The sequence below is a fragment of the Echinops telfairi genome, unplaced genomic scaffold, assembly GCF_000313985.2.
Source record: "Echinops telfairi isolate 266 unplaced genomic scaffold, ASM31398v2 ScPeMD7_7466;HRSCAF=8504, whole genome shotgun sequence".
Classification (NCBI taxonomy): domain Eukaryota; kingdom Metazoa; phylum Chordata; class Mammalia; order Afrosoricida; family Tenrecidae; genus Echinops; species Echinops telfairi.
The window spans coordinates 5347287-5366953 of NW_022111366.1; the positions used below are offsets into that span (position 1 = coordinate 5347287).

The 19667-nt window shown below is 42.6% G+C and overlaps 1 protein-coding gene across 1 annotated transcript in view; it reads left to right on the forward strand.

Annotated features, from left to right (window-relative positions):
- VTCN1 (V-set domain containing T cell activation inhibitor 1) overlaps positions 1 to 19667 on the forward strand; it is a 33693-nt gene that overhangs the window by 12380 nt on the left and 1646 nt on the right. The window contains exons 3-4 of the mRNA XM_004714869.2: positions 15929 to 16276; positions 17127 to 17405. Coding sequence (XP_004714926.2) covers positions 15929 to 16276; positions 17127 to 17405 — 627 coding nt within the window. The remainder of the gene's footprint in view (positions 1 to 15928; positions 16277 to 17126; positions 17406 to 19667) is intronic.

Below are 19667 nucleotides of genomic sequence, written 5' to 3' on the forward strand. Positions count from 1 at the left end.
AAACACTTGACCAAAGAGGGTCTTCACACAGCCACCAGAACATGAAAAGACAATAACACCATCAACCATCAGCTGCAAGTAAAATTGTGTTGAAGAAAACTCAGGCCAGACAGGCAGTCCAGACCCAGAAAAGGCTGTGTTGTTGTTGTGTGTGGTGCCATTGAATCCGTTCCGACTCCCAGAAACCTCAAGCAGTCCTGGGAGCCTCTCACCACCATTCCTCTGCTTCTTCCCAATGTGTAGCCACTGTGTCAATCCATCGCGTTCCTGCCCCTCTGCCTGCTTCACCAAGCCGGATGATGTCCTTCTCCGGGGACTGGTCTCCCCTGACACTATGTCCAAAGTAGGCAACACAAAGTCTCGCCACCCTTGCATCTGTGGAGCACTCTGGGCATACTTCTTCCAAGACAGATTTATTTGTCCTTTTGGCAGGCCATGGTCTTTTCAAATCTCCTCCAGCACCACGATTCACATGCATCAATTCTTCTGCCTTGTTTGTTCGGTGTCCAGCTTTCCCATGCCTATGAGCCAATGGAAAATGCCATAGCCTGGATCAGGAGCGGTTTCGTCCTCAAAGCAACTTCCTCTCCTTCCAACCCTTTAAAGCAGTGGTTCTCAACCTTCCTAATGCCACACCCTTTAACCCAGTTCCTCATGTTGTGGTGACCCCCCAACCATAAAATTATTTTCATCGCTACTTCATACCTGCAATTTTGCTACTGTTATGAATCGGGCAACCCCTGTGAAAGGGTCATTTGACTCCCAAGGGGGTCGCAACCCACGGGCTGAGAACCGCTGCTTTAAAGAGATCTTGTGCAACAGATTTGCCCAATGCAATGCATCATTGTCTGCGGCTTCCATGAGCATTGATTGTGGATCCAAGCAAGACAAAATCCTCGACAACTTTAACCTATTTGTCATTGATCATGATGTGACCTACTGGTCCAGTTGTGAGGATTTTGGTTTTCTTCACGTACCGTCGCCTGCAATCCTTGATCTTCATCAACAAGTGTTCAACTCCTTTTCGCTTTCAGCAAGCAAGCGTGTGTCGCCTGCACACCGCAGGCTGTTAATGAGCCTTCCTCCAGTCCTGATGCTGCACTCCTCCTCACGTAATCCCGTCTCTGATGATTTGCTTGACTTACAGATTGAATAAGTGTGGTGAGAGGATACCACCATGATGCACACCTTTCCTGGTTTTAAACCACGCCGTATTTCATTGTTTTGTTCTCACTACTGTCTCGTGTCCATGTACAAGTGCCACACGAACACCATCAAGTGTTGTGGAATTCCCATTCCTCATTGTTTAAGATTCACACAGTTGAATGCTTTTGCATAGTCAGTAAAGTACAAATAAATGTCTTTCTGGTATTCTCTGCTTTCAGCAAAATTTTAGTTGCATATGACATTGTTCTATAATTCAGCATTCTGTTGGGTCACCTTTCTTTTGAAGAGGACATAGGACCAGGGATATCCTTGCTGACATCAGGTGGCCCTTGGCAGAAAGCCGAAAAAAATATTTTGTGTTTTACTGACTATGAAAAGGCATTTGTTTATGTGGATCATTAGACAATATGAATAACATCACCATAAATGGGAATTTTAGAATGTCATGATAATTGGAGCAAAGTTGGAAGTTGCCAACAATTCATTTTACTTGAATCCACAATCAGTGCTCACGGAAGTAGCAGTCAAGAAATCAAATGATATGTTGTATTGGGCAAATCTGCTGCAAAAGAGCTCATGAAAACGTGGAAAAGCAAAGATGTTACTTTGAGGACTAAGGTGTGCCTGACCCAAGCCATGTTATTTTCAATTGCCTCGTGTGCATGGGGAAGTTGGACCATAGATAAGGCAGATGGCAGAAGAATGGATGTATCTGACTTATGATGTGGATGGATAATATTCAGGTACCATTGGGCAGTCAGAAGAACAAATAGCTCTGTCTTGGAGGAAGTACAGTTAGAATGTTCCTTAGAAGTGAGGCTGGCTCCCCCTCACTATCATGATTCCAATTCTATTTTACAAATCCAGCTAGACTGGAGGATGTACACTGGTACAGATAAGGGAGCACAAGGATTCTAACACAGGGAATCCAGGACAGATAAACCCCTCATGATCAATAGTGAGAGTAGCGAGACCAGTAGGGTAGGGGGAAGGTGGGGGAAGAAAGGGGGAACTGATCACAATGATCAACATATAATCCTCCCCCCACCCCCAGGGGGATGACAACAGAAAAGTGGGTGGAGGGATACAGCAGATTATGTAAGATATGAAAATAATAATTTATAATTTATCAAGAGTTCATGAGGGAGGGAAGATGGGGGAGGGAGGAGGGAAAATGAGGCACTAATACCAAGGGCTCAAGTAGAAAGCAAATATTTTGAAAATGTTGATGGCAACATATGTACAAATGTGCTTGGTACGATGGCTGGCTGGATGGCTTGTGATAAGAGCTGTAAGAGCCCCCAGTCAGAGGATTTTTAAAAACGAAGAAGTGAGGATGGCAAGATTTCATCTCACATATTTAGATATGTTAGCAGGAGAGACAAGTTCCTAGGAAAGACAGTGTGCTTCATAAAGGAGAAGGCCAGCGATGAAAGGGTTGATACAGTGGCTGCAACAATGTGTCCGAACAACAGTGGTGCAAGTCTGGGCAGTGCTCCATTCTGTCGGTTCCTGGGGCCCTAGAAGTAGGGACTCCTCTAACAGCAACAACAAAAACTTGCATTGGGGAAAGTTAGGTTATGTGTTTACAACAACAAAAGAGGAGCTGTTGAGCCTGCTTATATACAACCAAATTCTTAAGGGAATTAAGTTCCTTAGATTGAAGGTCTAGGGTTTGGTTCCAGGGGACAGCCCAGTTAATTGGCATAATAAAGTCTGCACAGTGATGTGGTCTCCATTTGTCTGGAACGGTAGAGGAAGAAAGAGAGTCCAGAGTAGGAAGAAGAAATGGAATGTGTGGCTAATTGCCCCTGTGAACAACGTCCTCCTTTGCCAGGAGATTACAACTGGATTGTGCCCAGCTACTATCACTGAACCTTTCCATCAAAGATTCTATAGGAAAATCTTGATCAAGAAGAGAAAAATGTAGAACGGAATTTCATGTTCTTTGGGGACTGAGATTTTTCTGGATCGATGGATGCCTACTAATCTAATGAACCAACTATTAAAACATGAACTCCTAAAACTGTTGTTTTGATATCATCCTTAAATAAAATATATGTCCTGAAGTCTTCTCAAAACCACACAATAGCTTAAATAGTCAATAATTTGGATTCCTGCTGACATAGTGGGTTAAGCATCAGACTGCTAAGTAAAAGATCAGGGGTTCAAATCCACTTGTCACTCTGTGAGAGAAAATTGAGGCAATCTGCTTCCAAAAAGGTTTACAGGTTTGAAACCCTCTTGAGCATTTCCACCAGCCCCTATAGGGTGGCTCTGAGTCAGGATCGACTTCAGGGCAGTAGGATTGGGGTGAGACTAAAGACTGTCTACCTTCAGCATTATATTCTTTTTTCCCAGCATTATATTCTTTTAAGAGCTATCTACATGGAATCAAAGTGATAGCATAACTTCTTTGCCACCGGGGTTTCTAGTACCGTGCTAAATGTTTTACTTATTGTAGTTCATTTTAAGCCTGATAAAGATCTATGAGTTATAAGAATTATTAGTAAACCCATTTTATGAGTGAGGTCTAAGAGGCTCCCTAAAGTTTAATGACTTGCCCCGCACTGAGTAGGTGGAGGGGCCCAAATCAAACTCAAGCACCTTTTGCTGATAACACAGAGCCAGACTGAGAAGTTTAGACGGACTACCCACTATAAAGAGATCCTACCCCATTTAAAAAATAAAAAGAAGGAAAGATAATAAAGCAAGTATAAGAGAGATCAATAGCTGTTTATTTTTTCAGATGACTATGCTTTTAATATATATATATCTCAAATTCTTTCAAATAATTTGTAACAATGCCCCTGATTTGGGTCTGTCTGCTGGAACATTCAGCCCTGCCAGTAACTTCTCTGAAGATGCAGCATAAGTGGGAAAGAGCATCCTGTTGTCTCCTGTCCTCCCTCCCAAACTCAAAGGGCCTGCCATGATGTGGCCAGGAAATTGTGCAGATGTGACAAGAGAGACAATAAACAGGTACTAACACCATCAAGTTACTATGAGCAGTGCAGATGGTATCAGTGTAGATGACAATGACAGACAAGCCATTTATCACACACACATGCAAAGTGCTTTTCACACATCCTCTCATTTAATTTTCATAATGGCCCTGGCTATTTTACTAGTGAGAAACAGATTCTGGAAAGTTTAACTATATTGCAAAGAGCCATACAGTTGGTCTCAGACGTGAGATTGGAAGGTGTCTGTCTGTCTGATTGCATCGCACTTCCATTACACACAGCTGTTGGAAATCTCTCCATGAGGAATGGCAGCACAAGGACTGAGCGAAGGATGACCAGGAGCCTTTCCACTACATCTCCTTCCTTCTTGGAGCGCCGCCCACGGAGGCCCATCTTATACCCAAGGCCTGATAGGAGCCCTCATGCTCTCTTCCAAGTGATACACTTGAAGTGCATTGTAGCTTATACAGGGCCCATATTTGGAACTGTAAGGAGTATGGAGGGGGCCCTGGTGGCATAGTGGTTGACTCATTGGGCTGCTAACTGCATGGTCAGCAGTTCGAAACCACCAGCTGACATGGGAGAAAGATGGGGTTTTCTTCTTCCTTAAAGAGTTACAGTCTTGGAGACTCATAGGGGCAGTTCTACCTGTCCTACAGGGCTGCTGTGAGTGGGCATCCGCTCAATGGCAGGGATTTGGGTTTTGGTTAAGGAGTGTGATGGCTCTGTGAGACGGCATAGAAAGCCTCAGGAGCACTAGGAAGAAACCGAATTTTGTGAGTGTGTACATGTGGATTTGAGGATGTGTTAACATCTTTAAAGGCCATGATTTTAGTAACAATGCCCAAAGGTGACAGAAAACACCCTCCTTTGCCTGGCCTCTGCAAGAAAGCCATCACCAGTACGCGTGGGTAGCGCGTGGGATGTAGGCTCTGGAGCAAATTACCAAAGCTTGCAACACAGCTATACCGCCTTGCTAGTCGTGTGTGACTTTGTGCATGTGCTCCATCTAAAACGTGCAGAGTAATGTGTCTCCATGAAGTTGTGCGGAGTAAACCAGACAGCGTATATCAAGTTCTCTAACACAGTGAAGTGCGCCCAGAAAGGACTCAAAGGATGTGATCAACATCATCTGAAAACTATTTGCCCAAGCGTACTGTTTTGTTGACTACGCCAGTGAACATTCATTGAAGTCTTGTCTTATACGATATGCTTTCCTTCTTTGGTCATGGCTGAGAATGTACACTGCCAAAGAGACATCCGATCATTTCTCTGTGGACAAACAACTCGGGGGCCTTGAGGACATTTGTGCAACCAGTCTCTCCGTCAGTTCCTGAGTTGTTCTTCGCCATTCACATAAAGCCACTACCTCTTGCGATCCTTAGGAGCCCTGCTAGCATAGGGGGCTGGTGACACGCTGGGCTGCTAACTGCAACGTCTGTGGTTTAAAACTACCAGTCGCTACGTGGGAGAGAGATGAGGCTTTCTATCTCTGTAAAAAGTCACAGTCTTGGGGAGCCACCAGGGCACCTCTCCTTTGTCCTGCAGGGTCCGGTGAGCCAGAATTGACTCAATGGGGGTGAGTTTTAGAGTGTTTTGGGGGTTTTTTTGAGTTGATTTTTACCTAATCTTTTTAGTTATTAGTGTCAACTTGACCCATAAAATGGATTTAATAGTAATTCTTATCACTCGGAGATCTTTATCAGGCTTAAAAGGAACCACTAGCAGTAAAACACTTAGGACAGTGTGAGAAGGCCGGATGGTGCAGCAGTTACATGTCAGCAGTTAACCAAAAGTTCAGCAGTTCAAAACCACCAGTGTCTGTCCTAGAGACAGATGAGGCTGTCTGCTTCCATAAAGATTTACAGCCTTGGAGACCCCGTGGGGCAGTTCTGTTCTGTCCCACAGGGCTTCTGTGCGTTAGAACGGACTCAGCCACAATGGGCTTGGCTAGGTTCATTTTCCCTTTCCTTGCATCCCAAGGCCTTGAGCTGTGCTCTCCTTACAAATGATTCTACTTAATAATGATCATTGCTAACATTTATTTAAGGCTTAACATGCAGCAAGCCAGGTACTGTATTAAGCCCTTTATCTGCAGTGCATCATTTAGTCCATTCAGGGACCTTGTGAAGGAGATATTATTGACCTCGTCCTTTCATGGATGGGAAGGAAAAAATTGATGAGACTTGTAGAAAGAGTTTAGAAAACTTGCCCAAGGTCACACATCCGGTAAGTGGCAGACCTGGGGTTGAAAGCGGGCAGCCTGAGCTGGGGGCCTTGTTCTCAATCGGCACGCTCTGTTGTTGCCCTACGGGGTTCCTTATGTGGCCTGGCGCAGCATCGCACAGGAGCAGCCGCAGCCCCCACCCAGCCCTCTCCTCCTGCAGCAGAAGCACACAGACTCTTCAGCCTGAATGCTTCCATCTTTACGCCGGACGCTGGGACGCTCATCTGGAGGGCTGGCTCTCGGCAGATGCACTGTCTGAGGGATTCCGGCGTGGGCCCTGCGCTACTCCAAGAATACAACTTGTCTCGCAGAGTTATTCCAACAGATGCTTTTTCCAGTTGTGTTGGGTACCCCAGATCATAATTTCTGTAAAGAATCTTTACCTATAAGCTCACTCTCTAAGAGATTCCTGCTCCTAGTGAACCCAGGGAGCTCTGGTGGCATGGTGGGCTATGCGTGGGACTGCTAGCTGCCAAAGGTCAGCACTTGAAACCCACTAGCCATTCTGCTGGACAAAGGTGAGGCGAGATGAGGCTGTCTGCTACCAGGCACCCAGAGAGCAGTTGGACTCTGTCCTCACTATGAGTCAGACTCTATGGCGGCAGATGCACAAGAGTTTTCGATTAGGTTCACCTACACCCAGCTCCCAAATCTGCCGCATAAGACCTCTTTAAAGAGTTGAAGAGCAGAACTAGTGTGTACCCGACCCAAGCCATGTAAACGTCGGGCCCTGAATAAGGTGCAGTGGAGACAAATCTGTGCATTGAACTATTGTGTTGGTGAAGAAGGTTGACAGTACACGGGCTGCCAAATGGGTCTTAGAAGAAGGACTAGCCAGACTATCCCTTAGAGGTGAGGATGGAGAGAAGTAGTCTCACATACGTGGGACATGGTATCAGGGGAGACTGTCCCTGGAAGAGAATATCGTGCTTGGTAAAACGGAAGGGCAGTATAAAAGAGGGAGACTCTGGACAAGACAGACTGACCCAGCCCCAACAAGGGGCTCAAGCCTAACAACTTGTGAGGATGATGCAGGACCGGACAGGGTTTGGTTCTGTCGGACATGGGTCACGGTGAGTCAGAACCAATCACCGTCATCAACAACTTCAACTGAATAGTATCTGACCCATGTGAACACAGGCGCTCAGGTTTCACCACGGTCCCTTTAGATGCAACCGAGAGCTACTCTAACCCTTCCCCGACCCAGACAAGAACTAGGGTAAAACTCAGCACCCACTAGCTGGAAAATTCATGTTCAGTAAGTTACTAAAGCCTCTTAATTTAAAAGGGGTATGAGGGAAGGCCAGAAGTCAGTGAAGTCCTTAGAACCTGTGCCTTCTTAAAGGCACGCATGAAAACATTTCAGATATAACAACCTTCTTCTCCATTCCTCCCTGGCCTCCCAATTTCTACTTACCCATCTTTCTTTCCTATCCCTTCCTGCTTTTGGAACTTCATCATACGTCACATACTGTGTTATACGTAACATAGCAGACATAACACACAGGCACCCAAAGTTTCTTTAACGGTGGGAACTGACTCTGGGGGTGGTGAAAAATTTGGCACCAGTAAAAGGTTTCTGAATGCACAACTAAAAATTCATTCAACATCAAATGCATAACAAATCCGAGGCCTTTCTGGCAGCGCTTGCCTACATTGCAAATTTCTCAGGTGAAAAGGGGTCAGGAGTGGAAAAAATTGTTTAAGCACTCCCGAGTTCAAGGACTCCGAAGGCCCTTTTACCCTTTGGCTCACTGAATCGAACAAGAGCCATGAGTGGTTGGTAGGTCTGGGGAGCTGTATTGGGTCAGAGTGCCTTTCCTAGAACCTAGTTGCTTGAGCCAATATTTGTTTGCCAGCTTGACCAGAGGTTCCTTTTTTGCAAAAAGGAACATTTATGACCATTACATTTGTATGTGCTGTTCCCTTCAAGTGACATTTTGTCATTTGCAATCGTCATGTATTCAAGTCACAAGTATCTATCGAGTGCTTCCTGGTGCAAAGGGGGAAGAATAGCTAGGCCCTGGGGCTGTTTCAAGCTCTCACGGGCTCTTCTTCCACTTGGTTTGATATTGTAGGGGAGGAGTTTAATCGACATTCCCTTCATTCCATCTGCCACGTTATTAATGAAACCTTCAATGGTCCAGAGCCTGCAGCAGGTTCCTCTGGTTGCACAGTTGCCTGCTTTTAATCATTAGCTTCTCTAGGAGCTATTCCAACTGATTTTCTACCTGTGAGCTCAGGGCCAACACATTAAAATTAATTCAGTAGCACAATGACTGAACTAGGATATATCATTGCCATTTTCTTCTCTCCATAAATTGCTGATGATGTGCTTTTTCCAAAAAGTAATTTTTCTTTTAAAAAAACAAAACCTTTTAAGGTGATTTGGGGAAAAGTTTACAGAACAAATGGGTTTTCCATTCAACAATTCATAGACATTGATTGCAATCCCCCCAGTGTAACAACAATACTCTTCTTATTTCCTCCCGGGATTCCCAGTTTCTCGTTACCCATCTTTCCTACCCCTTCCTGCCTTCTGAGCATTATCCTTTGGGTAAATGTTGCCCCTTTTGGTTTCCCATGGCTCAAGGGGTGGGGGGTGGGGGGTGCCTTCCTGCTGTTACTGTTCACATCAGAGACCATTGTGTGATGAAAGCTGAGCCAAAGAAATGAGTTCAATTCTAGGCTGGAAGGCTGACTTTAGTCACCCTTCCATAGTCTCAGGAGTCTGATCAGTTTCTATCCAATCACTAGGCCTGGTCTTTTTTTTTTATTTAATGATTTTGGATTTAGCCCCATATTCTTCTCTCATTCTACCAAGAATATCCTAATGGGATTGCTTTCTGAGCAGTTGGTAGTACTAGCCCAGAACCATCTCTTTCTTCAGTTTTCAGGGTTGTAGAGACTGAGATTTTCTTGGTCCGTTAGTCTATTAGACTAATTATTTATTCACTCATCTCTGGATAGGGATGGCCCAATGGTTACACCCTACATGGCCACTCACAAGATTTTAAGACCCCAGTAGCTACTCACCAAAGTAGGATGCAGAACATTGACTTTGTGGACTCTGTTAGGTCAATTGAACTTGATTTCTGCTGAGACTATGGTCCTGAACTCCCAGGTTCAATGGCCCATTCCCTTGGGGTGTCTGGTTATGTCTAAGAAGTTTTCGTACTTTTCCCCCTGCAAAGATAAATTTGATTGTGGCTTATAAATACCCTTAAAGTTTAATTAAAATATTACTTTTTGTCTGCAAAACACCTCAAACCATGGCTGAACCTGGAGGACATTATATTGAGTGAAATTAGTCAAGAGTGTCGTTCCATTTTAAGGATTTCAATCCATGTCTGTATGGCTTGTTGACTGGAAACCAATGTGCTCTGTCGGAGGCCACTATTATAAAAAGTCCACAAACGTGTTCGCACAAAAAGAAACATACTTTGAAGGTTAATAGGGATGGGAGGCGAAAGAAAATTAACTAACTAACTAACTAGAGGGTAGACACAAATTAACTAGGGTGAAGGGAAAGGCAAAATATAATATCCAATAAGGAGAATGTCAACACAAAATGACCAAGGCCAAAAGAGACACAGAGGAAAACGAGATACAGATACAGACAACAATGGTAGATATTGCATGCACAAGCCTACAATAACACGAATCCACGAATGTATACATAGACATACTGAACAAGTATAGGAAGGCCAATGGAATTACACCATGAATACATGTAGGTCAGACAGGATATTTCTATATATGTATTTATAACCAAACTTACTGCCATTGACTCAATACAGACTCATAGCAACCCTATAGAATAGGGTAGAACTGCTCCTGGGAGATTCTGAGGCTGTAATAGTTTACAGAAGTAAATTCTGTAGAGAAGTAAGTTATTTCTCTCCCAGGAAGCAGTCGGTGGTTTCAAACTGCTGGCCTTGTAGTTAGCAACCCAACGTGTCACCACTAGGGCTCAAATATAACTATGCCTCCAATTATAAGTTAGGTCGATAAGGAGAACAATGGCACTAGAGAAGATGCATTCCTTAAAATAATCAGCCACTTCAGATCAGGAGGGTAGCATTTACCTAAGGACAAAATTTAGAAGGTTCCAGAAAGGAGGTAGAATAGAAACAGGAAACACAGGGAGGGAGTGGGATAAGCAGGGATTGTAATGAATGAAATAAAACAATATGTCTATGGATTATTGAATGGAAAACTGATTTGATCTTTAAACCACCCCCAAATTCACTTTTTTTTTTTAAATTAAATTTTGTTCTAACGTAGTTAAATTTGTCCCATGATTTTACTGAGAATCCCTGAGGATTTCTATTGCCTTCTCTGACTGGTTCTCGTTTCTCCAACATTTTAGGTATGGTATCTGTGGTAGTTATATAATCATTTGTCAATTTGAGGATTAAGAATGTAGGGGTGGAGTCTAGCCTCTCAATCAGATCATAGCCAATGAGGCCTCTGTGTGGGCATGGCCTTCTCCTGAGAATTCTGGGAAATCTGCCTGGTATTTCCTCCATGGAGGCAGGAGGGACTCTCACTACTTCACTCCCTGGGAGGCATTGCAGAAGACAAGCCACATGAATGTAAGTAACCAGACCTCTGAAGCCGGAGAAGCCATAGAGAGACTCCTGCCAACACTGAGATGCTTACAACGCCACTGGATCCAAAGACCTTCTACCCACTGGTTTGTGATAATCCTGCATTTGGCTTCATTGCAGGTGTTTTGTGAGCCTGAAGAGGACTTTATAGATTGGTATTGGACATATGGGCTAATATCAGACTTATGGTCTTGGACTGGAGTGGGCTGGGATGTTTTCTCAATGTTCAATTGCTCTTGTATATAAATCTCTTTCTTATACACATATGTGTGTCCATGGATTTGTTTCTCTAGTCTACCCAGACTAACACAGTATCCTACCAAATGTCTCTTACTCCTGCAATCGCTTTAGATAGAACCATTATTTCAAACAGTGCCTTGATCTATTTATTTCCATTCATTTATTTATTCACTCAAAAATAATATTTTTTTCTTTGTAGAAACACAGGACAAAGCATTATAGGAATTACCTATATGATTAAGATGGTTTTTATCCTTGAAAAGTTTACATTAGAGCCAAACATGGACTAGAGACAAGACATACCAAGACCACTGTTATAATTATAGGTAAAGAAAGATGTTGATCATGGCCTTACTCAATACTCACTTTCATGAAATGATCACTGAAGATAAGGGTGCTACAGCAAAGTGTAGTGAAGAAAGCAGATGGTGCCCGGCTATTAATCGGAATAGTGTCTGGGATCTTAAAAGCTTGTATTCAAACAAGCAGCTACCTAAGCAAGGAGTCAACTAAGTCCACACAGAAGAAGCACACCAGCTTGTGTGATTCAAAGACAATAAATACAAAATCTGAATATGGTGAGGAGAGAAGCGTCAGAACAAAAATTATGGACCCCCAATTTGTGGAGGGCTGTAGGAGATGGTGGGAGCCCAAACCCCATCTGCAGAGCATCTGGTCAGACTGAACCACTGGACAATTCACTATAGCCACAGGCAGGAGTCTTGAACAGCCTTATTATCAGGCAGAGACCATTTTAATCTTGATTATACTGGATCAAACTCAATACTTGGCCAGTTGGCCACCCTGTAGACATGACCTGAATTTGGTCTGTGTGCAAGTATCCCTTACTGGTTCTATGATAGAATTTTCTTCCCTGTGTTTTTTAATGTTGTTGGGGGTCTTTTCTTTCTTACATATTATTAGTATTTTTGTCTGTATACTATTAAGTTTTTATCCTTACCACCTTAGCGCAATGTTGTTTTTCATTGTTTTCTGTTGGGTCTCCCAGCTGTGAAGCACAGGAGGAGTGGGTGCATAATAATAATAATAACTGATACAAGGGGATCTAGGGAATAGGGATGTAGGGGTGAAGGAAGATGATAGGGAGGGAAAGGGGATTTAGGGAGTAAATAATGAAGACAGGCGTGGGGAAGGCGGGGAGGGAGCACTAGAATGGATTGTGATTGCATAAGTCATCTTAAAGGTCATTTAACCATGGGGGGAGTGTTCTAAAATTGATGTGGAGTGACTGTACAATTCTCCTTGATATGATTGAACAATTGAATTATATTGTATGTCAATTACTTTCCAATAAAACTGCTGGGGGGGGGGATGTTGAGAGAGAATAGGGAGAGAATCTACTAACTTTGGTCCAAGAAAGGTTCATGAAAGGGATAGTATGGGCTTGGATAACCGGTTGATAAAGGACAAAGTGAGACTCTAAATTATAGTCCAGCATGAGCAGGCTGTTGAAAAGCAGAGTATAATTGTATGACCTGTGGTAGTCTGGAATGCCTTAGCTGTCAGCCTGTCAAGTAAAAATAATCATTAAGTAATCTTTAAAGCAGCTTGTAGGGACAAGCCAAGCCATGGTTGGGGGTGTGTTGTATTCATAAAACACAGCAAAACTTCATATCATTCTTTTTTTTTTCTCCTGAATCTTTCACGTGAATGGCAGTGCATGAAACTGCGCCCAAAGGCTTTCTTCTCCCATCCCTTTAAAACCTCTTCCTAACATTGCCAATACACGTAGTTTTTGTCTCCTCTGTTTTTTTCTACTTGTGATTTTTCTTTTATTGTAAATCCATTTACCGTCTATTCTCTAATCTGTCTTGTATCACTTACCCTGGTCTACTGTATAGGTTTACAAGTCAATTAGATGAAAGTGCACTCACCCTGACAGGCTTAAAGAGGAGAGATGCCAAAGATCTAGCTATATTTATAATATTTTTCTCTTACATTTGATAAACAGTAAGTATGCTTTGCTTATGTATTTCTTACCGAAGACCAAAAAAATCAGCAAGTCATTTGATATAGATTATTTGGACAGTGAAATGATGTAGTAGGAGATGAGACTTGGAGGGTAGAAATATGGGTAGTTACTTATAAAGCATTTACTATATATATGCCTTGTAGCATTTAATTTTGAAGGCCAGGCTAGGAAGTATGAACTTTATTCTACAGTTCTTCAAAGACTTGTTATTTTAAAAAAGACATGTTCACGTTGTATTTTTAGATATACCTGTAAGATTAGTGCATGCAAAATGAATTTGATGGGGGCAATAATGAGAAACAGGGATACCAATGAAGAAACTGAAAAGTCTAGTTAAGAAGTGTTGGGCTGATTTGGATTTAAAGAAGAGGGGTTTGTGCAAGCCAATTTAATAAACAGTATTTGTTGAAATAAAATTCAGATACGATTGGGACAGGAATTAGACACCTGAACAACCTCACTATTCAAGCCAGCTCTGGACAGCTCTGGACAGCTCTCAACACTTCTTTATACCAGTTACACTTTCTTCTTGGGCTCTTAGTTTTACATCCAAACCGCAAAAGAAGCCTCTCATGAAGATTCAGTGATCTTACTCCTATAGAATGTCTTCAAGGAGTTCTGTTGACATAACAGTTAAGGGGTAGACTGCAAAGCAAAAGGCAATGGTTCAAATCACCCTACCAGGGAAGAACCTGGTGAACTGCTTCTATAAAGATTACAGCCCAGAAAACCCTAAGGAGTGGTTATACTCTTTCATATGGGTTTTATGAATTGAAGGATTTGACAGCGCCTAGCAACACCACAGTTGTCCTCCGTCAGCAGCCTCCTCTGCATGAAGGACAGCGTATCACTCCTTCTTTGACTGGTGGACTAAGGCTGTGGGCTAGGCAACTGGATATAGCAACTGGTACCATCATTAATTCTACTGGTGATATGTTTGGAGAAAGGCAGTAGTTTTTAATTGTAGACCAAAAGTCAATTGCATTAAGTATGAGTCCTCATTATGCCATAGATAATACTATAACCTTGACTAAGTAACAAATCTCCTCTATAACAATTTTTCATATTCAAATGACAATAAAAGTAATTTTCAGTTAGCACTTCAAATCGCTAGTCACCTTTAGTTAACATAAGGTCTTACCTTAATGTGCCATTTTTTGCTAAATAGAGAACATTAATAGAGATTACACAATTTGGTGTCAGAAGTGTGATCATTGCAAAACCTACTTTTAGTCACATACTTTGGGTTATATGTGTGCTGTTAATATTAATGTTCTCTATTTTACCTCTCTAGGTCCTAATATCTCTTGTAGTGACCACATACAACTCACAAAATTCAGGATTCAAAGGTTTATTAAAGAAGTTAACAAGTTGTTATGCCAGTGATAAATACTCAGGGTTGAGCTGTTCATCGGGACATGTTATAAAGTTCTTGGAAGAAGTACAGCCAGAGTGATCCTTAGAGGCAAGGATGGCAAGACTTCGTCTTACATACTTTGGACATGTTGCCAGGAGAGACCAGTCCCTGGAGAAGGACATCATGTTTGGGAAAGTGGAGGGTGATGAAAAAGAGGAGGCCCTCAACGAGCTGGACTGACACCATGGCTGCAGCAATGAGCTCGGGCACAGGAACGATTGCAGGAATAGCACAGGTCCATGGAGCATTCCGTTTTGTTGTGCACGGGGTCAACTCAATGGTACCTAACAACAACGACGACAACAATAAATGCCCAAAGGGACATACCACCCTGCTGTAGGCCTCAAACCAGACGGCATTCAGCTCACGCTCCATGGGTCAACAAGCCCAGCTCCCTTAATTAAGTGCCCAGAGGCACCTCACTCCAGTAGCCAGCCTCCTACACAAAAGCACTCAGCTTTACTTGCTCAGTGGATTGGGAAGCCCATCTCTCTGTTCCAAGCTCTGGCTCCTGGTTCTGCTGCTGTTCTTCTGATGTGATAGCTGTCTTCTGGATCCAGGAGGTTTACTGTGCAGGAATCTTGGGTCCAGAAGACACACTCCATTCCTGGCTCTTGCTGGTAATGAGATCCCTCCGCCTGTTCTCAGACGGCTCATTTCTACACATCAGGTGCCATTGCAGACAATCCTGCTAACAAGTAATTACTCACAGGTGAATCCTATCAGTATCTCCCTTACCTTCTTACCAGACTCATGCAGCAAAAGGTTGTTTGGTGGGAATTAGGGACTTTGACCATGAGAACCAAACTAAATAATCCATTGCCCCTGAAAATTAGCAATACCTCATATGTGTGATTAAAGTTTGAAAATCAAGTTCACATTCATTTGATTTGATCCTCACAAGAACCCTTTAAGGTAGGTAAGACAGGTACCATTACCTTCATTTTTTCTAAGATTCAGAGGGTTTGCATGACTTATTCAAGCTCAACAGCCATTAGGTGACAAAGCTGCATATTTGAGCTCCCATCTTCAACCCGAAGTCCAGTATGCTTCTCCTTCCACTGTGTCTCCAGGTTTGGGTGACTTTGTCTCACAAAAGGTGTTGTATGTGGCAGGTGTGATGTAGATATTAAGACTGTCATCCGCCTGCTTTTTCTGTTCTTCCTAGCTCTTAGTTTTTTAATATCTCTCCTAATTTAAATTTGTCACTTATAGCAGAGGTCTGTTTGGCCTTATTAATGAAGGATTTGGTCATAAACATTTCAATACCTCTCTTGGAATTGACCTTTGTTTCTTGAATTGCAGGGAGACACTCCATCACGGTCACTACTCTGACTTCAGCTGGGAACCTCGGAGAGGATGGAATCTTGGGCTGCACTTTTGAACCTGATATCAAACTTTCTGATATCGTGATACAGTGGCTGAAGGAAGGTGTTATGGGCTTGGTCCATGAATTCAAAGAAGGCAAAGATGACCTATCAGACCAGGATGAAATGTTCAGGGGCCGGACAGCTGTGTTTAGTGACCAAGTTATAGTTGGCAATGCCTCTCTGAGACTTAAAAATGTGCAACTCACAGATGCTGGCATCTACAAATGCTTTATCATCACTTCTAAGGGCAGAGGGAATGCTAACTTGGAGTATAAAACTGGAGGTGAGTAGTAGAAATTGCCAATGAAATGTGTGTGTGTGTGTGTGTGTGTGTGTATGTGAATATCAGACCAAGACCCTCCTAAATCGGTTAGTCATTCTTGTCATGCTATGTTCAAGACCCCACTGGCTCCAAACACTATAACGTTAGGAAGTATTCCTGAGAGCCCAAATATTTAAAAACTTGACTACCAACCATAAAGTTGGTAATTTGAATCCACCCATAGGAACTTTGAAAAACGGGGCTAGCTATCTATTTCCAAAAGGGTCCAGCCATGAAACAAAATCATATGGAGTAGTTCCACTCTACATATATGGCATTGCCATCGGTCAGAATTTACTTGACAGTAATGACAGCAAAGAATAGTAAGTATTGGGTCTTAAAGTCTCTTGCCATAGGTTCTAGCCTCTTCTGACTTCTCAGGTCTATTACCTTAATTATTTTGCCAAAACAAATGTTCTCTCCTTCATGTTGGCCCTTGGTACTGCTAATAAGAGAAGCCCATAATTTGACTTAAACCAGTGCTTTCAGGGACTCTTGGTTGTGGAACCCATTCAAGTAGAAGAAACTCAAAGGGAACCAACTAAAATAATATTGTCCTAAAAGCCCATTAATCCTCCCTCAAGGAAATATGCTTTTCCTTACCAATTTAACATGTTTATGAACTTATCTACATAGGACTCAGCTAGATACTGTGAAGAATCTGAAGATGATTTAAGAAAACAAAACCACTTCATAGCCTGGATAAACCTGGGAAGACATTATGCTGAACAAAACAAATTAATTACTTTAATGACTCTCTTGTCATCTGTCTGAACTGGACATCTTCCCTTTTTGCTGTTTGCCCCTGCAGCCTTCAGCATCCCAGAGGTGAATGTCGACTATAACGCCAGTTCAGAGAGCCTGCGGTGTGAGGCTCCCAGATGGTTTCCCCAGCCCACGGTGAACTGGGCATCCCAAGTTGACCATGGAGCCAACTTCTCAGAAGTCTCCAATACCAGCTTTGAGCTGAACTCTGAGAATGTGACCATGAAGGTGGTGTCCGTGCTCTATAATGTCACAATCAACAACACATACTCCTGTATGATTGAGAACGACATTGCCAAAGCCACGGGGGATATCAAAGTGACAGGTAGGTTGTTCCACCCTTTGTCTACAGATTTGTTGGCCAAGATAATCCAATCTAACTTCAAATATAACAACAGATACATTATGTGCCAGGATACAAAAAGCTCTGGATTCCTTTCTAAGACTGAATCATAATGCCAGTTAGAATTGTATTGTGTCTGAGAAAATATAATAAAACAGTATTTATGGCATTTAGACCCAAGGCCACAATTAGGATTTATTTTGGATGTCTTCTCATTGATTGGAATTCTGCACAACAGTGTTTAGGAATCTGGCTTAGGAAGAGTCGTTTTTGACATAGCGTTGAGAATGTGCTTATTACTTGACCTCTTTTATACAATCAGCTGGTGGTCTCCCCAAACTGCTTTGGTTCTAGCCTGCCATTGATCTAAAGACTAATGGACACGGAGCGTGATTAAGTCTTATTTACCTTCATGAGGCTAACACGTGATTCCACCAAAGGTGGCCCAGGATTTCTCTAGATGGAACTGGCCTCCAGACGGAGGGAGAGGCATAGCAAATTGGTCCCCCTGCAGTGCTTGATTTGGTACCTCCAAAGCTAAGGTTGAGTTAGTACCGAGAAACTTCATAAACAAAACCATGATCAAGTTCATCCCTCCTGAAGCGGAATGAGATTTAGACTCTGACAGAAAGTTTAGGTCAGGAGAACTTCAGGGCTTTTTACACTGTTCCCACTCGGGACCACATTTTGCCCAAGACGTTCGCAGCAAGAGCAAGCACTACCAGAAACAGCTCTGATCCGTTATATGTTGGGTTCTGAATTCATTGCTGGCCATTGCATGTGCAGACCTTTCACTCTTGCTAAATTTTTCACAATCCCCACATTCCGTTACATGCCCCCCACATGGGATCAGGACCCACCATTTAAGAAACTTATAAACCCACAGTCCATATCAAGCTCGGCACAAGGCAGAATACCTTGCATATTATTAGTGCCCTATAAGTGTTTGCTGAACTAAACAGCTGAATAAGTCATGTTCTTAGCAGCTGCTACATATCTTATTTAAAATTATAGAGATAAAGAGAGAGAACTCTTCCACCATCTTGAGGAACAAATTGGTGAGTGTACTGGTTAGAATTCTTTTAGTTACCCATAGTAAAAGACCAACTCAAAAAAAAAAATCTAAGCTAAAAAGGGTCACTTATTTCAAAGGCCCTGGAATGTCTCATAGAATCGAGGACAGAAATTGTGGAGAAAATTTGGGCTGATGAACAGCTGGAATGAGGAACTTAGATGGCGATGAAAGTCCGTTTCTGACTTCTTGGCATCTCTCGCATCACAGTGGCTCTCTCTGCTCTCACTGGGTACGGCAGAGTGTTTGCAAGAGCGACTCGCTTTAAAACATCTCTTTCCCTCAAGAGAGTCACCAGATCGAAGTGCAATTCTTCATGGCTACCCTGCATTCTCACGAAGGGCTTTGATTGGTTTAACTTGGATCTGCTGTCCATACCTAAGCCAATGAGGCAGATTCTAATGAGAGAGGGCATTTCCCAGAAAAGGAAGAAACAAAGCATTTTTCATTGGAGGTAATAGGTGTCAATAACAGTATCTCGGGTAAAATCTCAGGAAAAAAATCCAAACTGCATAACTAATGCCTTCTAATAGAAAGGGCAATAACTGAATAAGCCATAGATGTGGCCACACCTTTGATTCAGTGAGCAGATCCTTTTCCTATACATGATTGTATGATACATCAGAGCTAAAGTCCCAAGTAATCAATACTAGAATTAAGTCTGACTCTTGGTGGCTTGGCAGAGATCAAAATTTAGAAACAATAGAATTCCTTCTTGTCACACACAAAGCAGATATTCCATGTGCCTTTGTAAACAACGAAATGAGGCCATGAGAATGATATCCTAAGATCTCTGACTAGACTGCTAATTACAACTACTTATTCTGTGTCAAATCTTTACAAAGTACTCTTTTCAGTCCCATGAGATAAATAGCCCGAGTACTAAGCGAGACGTCAGTCAAGATGCATATTTGGTACCTAAGAGAAAGAGCTGTTCATTATGTCGGCAGTACATCCATAGAGCAGGCAGATTTCAAGCTGGGCTTTGAGAGAGAAAAATGGTTTTAATATGTTAGAAGCCATGAAATATGAAGTTTATACCAATGGCCCTGGGGAGAAACTAGGAGGGTCTTAACTGGGGCAGGACCAATGGGGGAAAAGAGGGATAAGAATCCAAAGTTTCTTTAAAAACAATAATCTAAGGTCTTGGTGATGTAAACGTGAAGGACAAG